At 46.2% G+C, this 12122-nt stretch overlaps 1 protein-coding gene across 4 annotated transcripts in view; it reads left to right on the top strand.

Annotated features, from left to right (window-relative positions):
• LOC106564215 (tumor necrosis factor ligand superfamily member 14-like) overlaps positions 1 to 12122 on the top strand; it is an 18336-nt gene extending 6214 nt beyond the window's left edge. For all 4 annotated transcript variants that reach the window (XM_045690753.1, XM_045690754.1, XM_045690751.1 and 1 more), the window contains 3 exons: positions 10185 to 10265; positions 10726 to 10963; positions 11103 to 12122. In XM_045690753.1, coding sequence (XP_045546709.1) covers positions 10185 to 10265; positions 10726 to 10963; positions 11103 to 11283 — 500 coding nt within the window. In that variant the 3' untranslated portion in view covers positions 11284 to 12122. The remainder of the gene's footprint in view (positions 1 to 10184; positions 10266 to 10725; positions 10964 to 11102) is intronic.

The following is a 12122-nucleotide window of genomic DNA, read 5'->3' as shown; positions in this document are numbered from 1 at the left end:
GTTGTATCTGACAGAGTAGAGATATTCTGACCAGTTGGTGGTCTGTCTCTGTGTTGTATCTCTGACAGAGTAGATATATTCTGACCAGTTGGTGGTCTGTCTCTGTGTTGTATCTCTGACAGAGTAGATATATTCTGACCAGTTGGTGGTCTGTCTCTGTGTTGTATCTGACAGAGTAGAGATATTCTGACCAGTTGGTGGTCTGTCTCTGTGTTGTATCTCTGACAGAGTAGATATATTCTGACCAGTTGGTGGTTTGTCTCTGTGTTGTATCTCTGACAGAGTAGATATATTCTGACCAGTTGGTGGTTTGTCTCTGTGTTGTATCTCTGACAGACTAGAGATATTCTGACCAGTTGGTGGTCTGTCTCTGTGTTGTATCTCTGACAGAGTAGAGATATTCTGACCAGTTGGTGGTTTGTCTCTGTGTTGTATCTCTGACAGAGTAGAGATATTCTGACCAGTTGGTGGTTTGTCTCTGTGTTGTATCTCTGACAGAGTAGAGATATTCTGACCAGTTGGTGGTCTGTCTCTGTGTTGTATCTGACAGAGTAGAGATATTCTGACCAGTTGGTGGTCTGTCTCTGTGTTGTATCTCTGACAGAGTAGATATATTCTGACCAGTTGGTGGTCTGTCTCTGTGTTGTATCTCTGACAGAGTAGAGATATTCTGACCAGTTGGTGGTCTGTCTCTGTGTTGTATCTCTGACAGACTAGAGATATTCTGACCATTTCTTTTCTCTTTTGAGGCCAACATTTTTGTGGCCTTTTCTTTATATTTACAATTAAAACGAAATTGTCAGAGTTCTGCTCTGCATGCGTTATTTGGTACTTTCTTTAGTATTCGTGGATATACTGCCAGACTGTTAGTCCCAGGTAGTTGTATTCGTGGATATACTGCCAGACTGTTAGTCCCAGGTAGTTGTATTCGTGGATATACTGCCAGACTGTTAGTCCCAGGTAGTTGTATTCGTGGATATACTGCCAGACTGTTAGTCCCAGGTAGTTGTATTCGTGGATATACTGCCAGACTGGTAGTCCCAGGTAGTTGTATTCGTGGATATACTGCCAGACTGTTAGTCCCAGGTAGTTGTATTCGTGAATATACTGCCAGACTGTTAGTCCCAGGTAGTTGTATTCGTGGATATACTGCCAGACTGTTAGTCCCAGGTAGTTGTATTCGGGGATATACTGCCAGACTGGTAGTCCCAGGTAGTTGTATTCGTGGATATACTGCCAGACTGTTAGTCCCAGGTAGTTGCATTCGTGGATATACTGCCAGACTGTTAGTCCCAGGTAGTTGTATTCGTGGATATACTGCCAGACTGTTAGTCCCAGGTAGTTGTATTCGTGGATATACTGCCAGACTGTTAGTCCCAGGTAGTTGTATTCGTGGATATACTGCCAGACTGTTAGTCCCAGGTAGTTGTATTCGTGGATATACTGCCAGACTGGTAGTCCCAGGTAGTTGTATTCGTGGATATACTGCCAGACTGTTAGTCCCAGGTAGTTGTATTCGTGGATATACTGCCAGACTGTTAGTCCCAGGTAGTTGTATTCGTGGATATACTGCCAGACTGTTAGTCCCAGGTAGTTGTATTCGAGGATATACTGCCAGACTGTTAGTCCCAGGTAGTTGCATTCGTGGATATACTGCCAGACTGTTAGTCCCAGGTAGTTGTATTCGTGGATATACTGCCAGACTGTTAGTCCCAGGTAGTTGTATTCGTGGATATACTGCCAGACTGGTAGTCCCAGGTAGTTGTATTCGTGGATATACTGCCAGACTGTTAGTCCCAGGTAGTTGTATTCGGGATATACTGCCAGACTGTTAGTCCCAGGTAGTTGTATTCGGGGATATACTGCCAGACTGTTAGTCCCAGGTAGTTGTATTCGTGGATATACTGCCAGACTGCTAGTCCCAGGTAGTTGTATTCGGGGATATACTGCCAGACTGGTAGTCCCAGGTAGTTGTATTCGTGGATATACTGCCAGACTGTTAGTCCCAGGTAGTTGTATTCGTGGATATACTGCCAGACTGTTAGTCCCAGGTAGTTGTATTCGTGGATATACTGCCAGACTGTTAGTCCCAGGTAGTTGTATTCGTGGATATACTGCCAGACTGTTAGTCCCAGGTAGTTGTATTCAAGGGATATACTGCCAGACTGGTAGTCCCAGGTAGTTGTATTCGTGGATATACTGCCAGACTGTTAGTCCCAGGTAGTTGTATTCGGGGATATACTGCCAGACTGGTAGTCCCAGGTAGTTGTATTCGTGGATATACTGCCAGACTGTTAGTCCCAGGTAGTTGTATTCGTGGATATACTGCCAGACTGGTAGTCCCAGGTAGTTGTTTTCGGGGATATACTGCCAGACTGTTAGTCCCAGGTAGTTGTATTCGAGGATATACTGCCAGACTGTTAGTCCCAGGTAGTTGTATTCGTGGATATACTGCCAGACTGTTAGTCCCAGGTAGTTGTATTCGGGGATATACAGCCAGACTGGTAGTCCCAGGTAGTTGTATTCGTGGATATACTGCCAGACTGTTAGTCCCAGGTAGTTGTATTCGAGGATATACTGCCAGACTGTTAGTCCCAGGTAGTTGTATTCGTGGATATACTGCCAGACTGTTAGTCCCAGGTAGTTGTATTCGTGGATATACTGCCAGACTGTTAGTCCCAGGTAGTTGTATTCGTGGATATACTGCCAGACTGGTAGTCCCAGGTAGTTGTATTCGTGGATATACTGCCAGACTGTTAGTCCCAGGTAGTTGTATTCGTGAATATACTGCCAGACTGTTAGTCCCAGGTAGTTGTATTCGTGGATATACTGCCAGACTGTTAGTCCCAGGTAGTTGTATTCGGGGATATACTGCCAGACTGGTAGTCCCAGGTAGTTGTATTCGTGGATATACTGCCAGACTGTTAGTCCCAGGTAGTTGTATTCGTGGATATACTGCCAGACTGTTAGTTCCATTTAGTTGTATTCGTGGATATACTGCCAGACTGTTAGTCCCAGGTAGTTGTATTCGTGGATATACTGCCAGACTGTTAGTCCCAGGTAGTTGTATTCGAGGATATACTGCCAGACTGTTAGTCCCAGGTAGTTGCATTCGTGGATATACTGCCAGACTGTTAGTCCCAGGTAGTTGTATTCGTGGATATACTGCCAGACTGTTAGTCCCAGGTAGTTGTATTCGTGGATATACTGCCAGACTGTTAGTCCCAGGTAGTTGTATTCGTGGATATACTGCCAGACTGTTAGTCCCAGGTAGTTGTATTCGTGGATATACTGCCAGACTGGTAGTCCCAGGTAGTTGTATTCGTGGATATACTGCCAGACTGTTAGTCCCAGGTAGTTGTATTCGTGGATATACTGCCAGACTGTTAGTCCCAGGTAGTTGTATTCGTGGATATACTGCCAGACTGTTAGTCCCAGGTAGTTGTATTCGAGGATATACTGCCAGACTGTTAGTCCCAGGTAGTTGCATTCGTGGATATACTGCCAGACTGTTAGTCCCAGGTAGTTGTATTCGTGGATATACTGCCAGACTGTTAGTCCCAGGTAGTTGTATTCGTGGATATACTGCCAGACTGGTAGTCCCAGGTAGTTGTATTCGTGGATATACTGCCAGACTGTTAGTCCCAGGTAGTTGTATTCGGGATATACTGCCAGACTGTTAGTCCCAGGTAGTTGTATTCGGGGATATACTGCCAGACTGTTAGTCCCAGGTAGTTGTATTCGTGGATATACTGCCAGACTGTTAGTCCCAGGTAGTTGTATTCGGGGATATACTGCCAGACTGGTAGTCCCAGGTAGTTGTATTCGTGGATATACTGCCAGACTGTTAGTCCCAGGTAGTTGTATTCGTGGATATACTGCCAGACTGTTAGTCCCAGGTAGTTGTATTCGTGGATATACTGCCAGACTGTTAGTCCCAGGTACTTGTATTCGTGGATATACTGCCAGACTGTTAGTCCCAGGTAGTTGTATTCAAGGATATACTGCCAGACTGGTAGTCCCAGGTAGTTGTATTCGTGGATATACTGCCAGACTGTTAGTCCCAGGTAGTTGTATTCGGGGATATACTGCCAGACTGGTAGTCCCAGGTAGTTGTATTCGTGGATATACTGCCAGACTGTTAGTCCCAGGTAGTTGTATTCGTGGATATACTGCCAGACTGGTAGTCCCAGGTAGTTGTTTTCGGGGATATACTGCCAGACTGTTAGTCCCAGGTAGTTGTATTCGAGGATATACTGCCAGACTGTTAGTCCCAGGTAGTTGTATTCGTGGATATACTGCCAGACTGTTAGTCCCAGGTAGTTGTATTCGGGCATATACAGCCAGACTGGTAGTCCCAGGTAGTTGTATTCGTGGATATACTGCCAGACTGTTAGTCCCAGGTAGTTGTATTCGAGGATATACTGCCAGACTGTTAGTCCCAGGTAGTTGTATTCGTGGATATACTGCCAGACTGTTAGTCCCAGGTAGTTGTATTCGTGGATATACTGCCGGACTGTTAGTCCCAGGTAGTTGTATTCGTGGATATACTGCCAGACTGTTAGTCCCAGGTAGTTGTATTCGGGGATATACTGCCAGACTGGTAGTCCCAGGTAGTTGTATTCGTGGACATACTGCCAGACTGTTAGTCCCAGGTAGTTGTATTCGTGGATATACTGCCAGACTGTTAGTCCCAGGTAGTTGTATTCGTGGATATACTGCCAGACTGTTAGTCCCATTTAGTTGTATTCGTGGATATACTGCCAGACTGTTAGTCCCAGGTAGTTGTATTCGTGGATATACTGCCAGACTGTTAGTCCCAGGTAGTTGTATTCGAGGATATACTGCCAGACTGTTAGTCCCAGGTAGTTGCATTCGTGGATATACTGCCAGACTGTTAGTCCCAGGTAGTTGTATTCGTGGATATACTGCCAGACTGTTAGTCCCAGGTAGTTGTATTCGTGGATATACTGCCAGACTGGTAGTCCCAGGTAGTTGTATTCGTGGATATACTGCCAGACTGTTAGTCCCAGGTAGTTGTATTCGGGATATACTGCCAGACTGTTAGTCCCAGGTAGTTGTATTCGGGGATATACTGCCAGACTGTTAGTCCCAGGTAGTTGTATTCGTGGATATACTGCCAGACTGTTAGTCCCAGGTAGTTGTATTCGGGGATATACTGCCAGACTGGTAGTCCCAGGTAGTTGTATTCGTGGATATACTGCCAGACTGTTAGTCCCAGGTAGTTGTATTCGTGGATATACTGCCAGACTGTTAGTCCCAGGTAGTTGTATTCGTGGATATACTGCCAGACTGTTAGTCCCAGGTAGTTGTATTCGTGGATATACTGCCAGACTGTTAGTCCCAGGTAGTTGTATTCAAGGATATACTGCCAGACTGGTAGTCCCAGGTAGTTGTATTCGTGGATATACTGCCAGACTGTTAGTCCCAGGTAGTTGTATTCGGGGATATACTGCCAGACTGGTAGTCCCAGGTAGTTGTATTCGTGGATATACTGCCAGACTGTTAGTCCCAGGTAGTTGTATTCGTGGATATACTGCCAGACTGGTAGTCCCAGGTAGTTGTTTTCGGGGATATACTGCCAGACTGTTAGTCCCAGGTAGTTGTATTCGAGGATATACTGCCAGACTGTTAGTCCCAGGTAGTTGTATTCGTGGATATACTGCCAGACTGTTAGTCCCAGGTAGTTGTATTCGGGGATACACAGCCAGACTGGTAGTCCCAGGTAGTTGTATTCGTGGATATACTGCCAGACTGTTAGTCCCAGGTCGTTGTATTCGAGGATATACTGCCAGACTGTTAGTCCCAGGTAGTTGTATTCGTGGATATACTGCCAGACTGTTAGTCCCAGGTAGTTGTATTCGTGGATATACTGCCAGACTGTTAGTCCCAGGTAGTTGTATTCGTGGATATACTGCCAGACTGGTAGTCCCAGGTAGTTGTATTCGTGGATATACTGCCAGACTGTTAGTCCCAGGTAGTTGTATTCGTGAATATACTGCCAGACTGTTAGTCCCAGGTAGTTGTATTCGTGGATATACTGCCAGACTGTTAGTCCCAGGTAGTTGTATTCGGGGATATACTGCCAGACTGGTAGTCCCAGGTAGTTGTATTCGTGGATATACTGCCAGACTGTTAGTCCCAGGTAGTTGTATTCGTGGATATACTGCCAGACTGTTAGTCCCAGGTAGTTGTATTCGTGGATATACTGCCAGACTGTTAGTTCCATTTAGTTGTATTCGTGGATATACTGCCAGACTGTTAGTCCCAGGTAGTTGTATTCGTGGATATACTGCCAGACTGTTAGTCCCAGGTAGTTGTATTCGAGGATATACTGCCAGACTGTTAGTCCCAGGTAGTTGCATTCGTGGATATACTGCCAGACTGTTAGTCCCAGGTAGTTGTATTCGTGGATATACTGCCAGACTGTTAGTCCCAGGTAGTTGTATTCGTGGATATACTGCCAGACTGTTAGTCCCAGGTAGTTGTATTCGTGGATATACTGCCAGACTGTTAGTCCCAGGTAGTTGTATTCGTGGATATACTGCCAGACTGTTAGTCCCAGGTAGTTGTATTCGTGGATATACTGCCAGACTGTTAGTCCCAGGTAGTTGTATTCGTGGATATACTGCCAGACTGTTAGTCCCAGGTAGTTGTATTCGAGGATATACTGCCAGACTGTTAGTCCCAGGTAGTTGCATTCGTGGATATACTGCCAGACTGTTAGTCCCAGGTAGTTGTATTCGTGGATATACTGCCAGACTGTTAGTCCCAGGTAGTTGTATTCGTGGATATACTGCCAGACTGGTAGTCCCAGGTAGTTGTATTCGTGGATATACTGCCAGACTGTTAGTCCCAGGTAGTTGTATTCGGGATATACTGCCAGACTGTTAGTCCCAGGTAGTTGTATTCGGGGATATACTGCCAGACTGTTAGTCCCAGGTAGTTGTATTCGTGGATATACTGCCAGACTGTTAGTCCCAGGTAGTTGTATTCGGGGATATACTGCCAGACTGGTAGTCCCAGGTAGTTGTATTCGTGGATATACTGCCAGACTGTTAGTCCCAGGTAGTTGTATTCGTGGATATACTGCCAGACTGTTAGTCCCAGGTAGTTGTATTCGTGGATATACTGCCAGACTGTTAGTCCCAGGTAGTTGTATTCGTGGATATACTGCCAGACTGTTAGTCCCAGGTAGTTGTATTCAAGGATATACTGCCAGACTGGTAGTCCCAGGTAGTTGTATTCGTGGATATACTGCCAGACTGTTAGTCCCAGGTAGTTGTATTCGGGGATATACTGCCAGACTGGTAGTCCCAGGTAGTTGTATTCGTGGATATACTGCCAGACTGTTAGTCCCAGGTAGTTGTATTCGTGGATATACTGCCAGACTGGTAGTCCCAGGTAGTTGTTTTCGGGGATATACTGCCAGACTGTTAGTCCCAGGTAGTTGTATTCGAGGATATACTGCCAGACTGTTAGTCCCAGGTAGTTGTATTCGTGGATATACTGCCAGACTGTTAGTCCCAGGTAGTTGTATTCGGGGATATACAGCCAGACTGGTAGTCCCAGGTAGTTGTATTCGTGGATATACTGCCAGACTGTTAGTCCCAGGTAGTTGTATTCGAGGATATACTGCCAGACTGTTAGTCCCAGGTAGTTGTATTCGTGGATATACTGCCAGACTGTTAGTCCCAGGTAGTTGTATTCGTGGATATACTGCCGGACTGTTAGTCCCAGGTAGTTGTATTCGTGGATATACTGCCAGACTGTTAGTCCCAGGTAGTTGTATTCGTGGATATACTGCCAGACTGTTAGTCCCAGGTAGTTGTATTCGGGGATATACTGCCAGACTGGTAGTCCCAGGTAGTTGTATTCGTGGATATACTGCCAGACTGTTAGTCCCAGGTAGTTGTATTCGTGGATATACTGCCAGACTGTTAGTCCCAGGTAGTTGTATTCGTGGATATACTGCCAGACTGTTAGTCCCATTTAGTTGTATTCGTGGATATACTGCCAGACTGTTAGTCCCAGGTAGTTGTATTCGTGGATATACTGCCAGACTGTTAGTCCCAGGTAGTTGTATTCGAGGATATACTGCCAGACTGTTAGTCCCAGGTAGTTGCATTCGTGGATATACTGCCAGACTGTTAGTCCCAGGTAGTTGTATTCGTGGATATACTGCCAGACTGTTAGTCCCAGGTAGTTGTATTCGTGGATATACTGCCAGACTGTTAGTCCCAGGTAGTTGTATTCGTGGATATACTGCCAGACTGGTAGTCCCAGGTAGTTGTATTCGTGGATATACTGCCAGACTGTTAGTCCCAGGTAGTTGTATTCGGGGATATACTGCCAGACTGTTAGTCCCAGGTAGTTGTATTCGGGGATATACTGCCAGACTGTTAGTCCCAGGTAGTTGTATTCGTGGATATACTGCCAGACTGTTAGTCCCAGGTAGTTGTATTCGGGGATATACTGCCAGACTGGTAGTCCCAGGTAGTTGTATTCGTGGATATACTGCCAGACTGTTAGTCCCAGGTAGTTGTATTCGTGGATATACTGCCAGACTGTTAGTCCCAGGTAGTTGTATTCGTGGATATACTGCCAGACTGGTAGTCCCAGGTAGTTGTATTCGAGGATATACTGCCAGACTGTTAGTCCCAGGTAGTTGTATTCGTGGATATACTGCCAGACTGGTAGTCCCAGGTAGTTGTATTCGTGGATATACTGCCAGACTGTTAGTCCCAGGTAGTTGTATTCGTGGATATACTGCCAGACTGGTAGTCCCAGGTAGTTGTATTTCGGGGATATACTGCCAGACTGTTAGTCCCAGGTAGTTGTATTCGTGGATATACTGCCAGACTGTTAGTCCCAGGTAGTTGTATTCGTGGATATACTGCCAGACTGTTAGTCCCAGGTAGTTGTATTCGGGGATATACAGCCAGACTGGTAGTCCCAGGTAGTTGTATTCGTGGATATACTGCCAGACTGTTAGTCCCAGGTAGTTGTATTCGTGGATATACTGCCAGACTGTTAGTCCCAGGTAGTTGTATTCGTGGATATACTGCCAGACTGTTAGTCCCAGGTAGTTGTATTCGTGGATATACTGCCGGACTGTTAGTCCCAGGTAGTTGTATTCGTGGATATACTGCCAGACTGTTAGTCCCAGGTAGTTGTATTCGTGGATATACTGCCAGACTGTTAGTCCCAGGTAGTTGTATTCGTGGATATACTGCCAGACTGTTAGTCCCAGGTAGTTGTATTCGTGGATATACTGCCAGACTGTTAGTCCCAGGTAGTTGTATTCGTGGATATACTGCCAGACTGTTAGTCCCAGGTAGTTGTATTCGTGGATATACTGCCAGACTGTTAGTCCCAGGTAGTTGTATTCGTGGATATACTGCCAGACTGTTAGTCCCAGGGAGTTGTATTCGTGGATATACTGCCAGACTGTTAGTCCCAGGTAGTTGTATTCGAGGATATACTGCCAGACTGTTAGTCCCAGGTAGTTGTATTCGTGGATATACTGCCAGACTGTTAGTCCCAGGTAGTTGTATTCGTGGATATACTGCCAGACTGTTAGTCCCAGGTAGTTGTATTCGTGGATATACTGCCAGACTGTTAGTCCCAGGTAGTTGTATTCGTGGATATACTGCCAGACTGTTAGTCCCAGGTAGTTGTATTCGTGGATATACTGCCAGACTGGTAGTCCCAGGTAGTTGTATTCGTGGATATACTGCCAGACTGTTAGTCCCAGGTAGTTGTATTCGTGGATATACTGCCAGACTGTTAGTCCCAGGTAGTTGTATTCGGGGATATACTGCCAGACTGGTAGTCCCAGGTAGTTGTATTCGTGGATATACTGCCAGACTGTTAGTCCCAGGTAGTTGTATTCGTGGATATACTGCCAGACTGTTAGTCCCAGGTAGTTGTACCATGTATGTTCAACCACAGTGAAGGAGTGTCTACTTCTCTGATTCCTGGCCCTTTTCTGGAAAATCACAACTTTGGTTTTCTGAAAGTTGATCTCTCTCTCTCTTTCTCTTTTTCTTTCTCTTTCTCTTTCTCTTTCTTTCTCCCTCCCTCTTTCTCTCCATTGTCCCCCCACCCCCTCTCTGTCTCTCTCTCTCTCTCTCATGAAATAATTTCTTGTCCCCTGACAGAGACCAATGAGATTTTAGTCGACCCTACGACGAGGACAAGCCCACCTGAGATCCAACGGAAACCCTCAGCACACTTGATAGGTACAGTACAGCTTCTCAACACACACACACACACACACACACACACACACACACACACACACACACACACACACACACACACACACACACACACACACACACACACACACACACACACACACACACACACACACACACACACACACACACACACACACACACACACACACACAAGCACACACACACACACACACAGAAGCACACACACAAACAGAAACACACACAGAAACGTAAGCACACACACACACACACACACACACACACACACACACACACACACACACACACACACACACACACACACACACACACACACTTAACCAGCAATATCTGCTCTCTAAACTCCCCCTCTGCCCCATATCTTTCTCCACCCCATTCCCCCATCTCTCTCCCCCTCCCCTTACTCTCCCTCGCTCCCTTCCCTCCATCCCCTACCTCCACTCCCCCCTCCGTCTCCCAGGCTCCCCCCGGTCAGTGGGTGAGGATAGTGTCGTTTTGTGGGAATCAGACAAGGGTCTGTCTGCCTTCACAGATCAGATGGACTACAAAGATGGCCACCTGGTAGCACAGAGGGAAGGGCACTACTATGTCTACTCCAAAGTGCACTTTGTTGAAGACTGCATTCTGTTCAAACACAAGGTGATGTGGATCACCGAGGGTTACAAAAACAAACCACTTGTGTTGATGAAATCTAACAGGTCAGTGAGTGTGTGTGAGGTGGTGGTCCTGGGAGGGGGAGGGGGGAATGTGTTGATGAAAGCTAACAGGTCAGTGAGTGTGTGTGAGGTGGTGGTCCTTTTGGGATGCAGTCTAAGTGTCTGCCTGTCTCTCCGTTAGGTTCCATTGTACTTCCCAGGATTCCAGACCAAAGAAGATTTCTCATCAGAATCTTCTGAACAGCTACCTGGGCGGAGTCTTCCATCTGTTGCCTGGAGACATCATCTATGTAACCGTGGACAACGGGACGCTCCTGAGACTTGGAGCTGAAGATAATTTCATGGGGGCATTCATGATTTAGGAGACGGTGTGTATTGACACACACACACACGTACATTTGTCAATCAGATTTGTGGGTCAGTTATATTATTTCAATGTATAGATTCTAACCAAGGTGTGTTATAGAGAATCACACAAGAAAACAGACTATTGTTTTTATAAAGGTATTTTAATCTTGAGACAACATCTGCAGCTATTACCGTGAATGCCATCTCGGCAAATGGCGGGGAAAATTCCTTTAAAAATCCATTGTCGGCTGTCTAGTGTAGTGTTTCTGAATCCTGGTCCTGGGGACACAAAGGGGTGCAAAAACCTGCTGAGGAGTTGATTACTTGAATGAACTGTGGGAGTGCTACAAACAACAGCACCCACGACCAGGACTGAGAAACACTGGGCTAGTGCTACAAACAACAGCACCCACGACCAGGACTGAGAAACACTGGGCTAGTGCTACAAACAACAGCACCCACGACCAGGACTGAGAAACACTGGGCTAGTGCTACAAACAACAGCACCCACGACCAGGACTGAGAAACACTGGGCTAGTGCTGCAAACAACAGCACCCACGACCAGGACTGAGAAACACTGGGCTAGTGCTACAAACAACAGCACCCACGACCAGGACTGAGAAACACTGGGCTAGTGCTACAAACAACAGCACCCACGACCAGGACTGAGAAACACTGGGCTAGTGCTACAAACAACAGCACCCACGACCAGGACTGAGAAACACTGGGCTAGTGCTACAAACAACAGCACCCACGACCAGGACTGAGAAACACTGGGCTAGTGCTACAAACAACAGCACCCACGACCAGGACTGAGAAACACTGGGCTAGTGCTACAAACAACAGCACCCA

The sequence above is a fragment of the Salmo salar genome, chromosome ssa12 (assembly GCF_905237065.1).
Source record: "Salmo salar chromosome ssa12, Ssal_v3.1, whole genome shotgun sequence".
Taxonomy (NCBI): Eukaryota; Metazoa; Chordata; class Actinopteri; order Salmoniformes; family Salmonidae; genus Salmo; species Salmo salar.
Note: the sequence above shows the minus strand (reverse complement) of the source record. Positions and strands in the feature narration are given on the sequence as shown.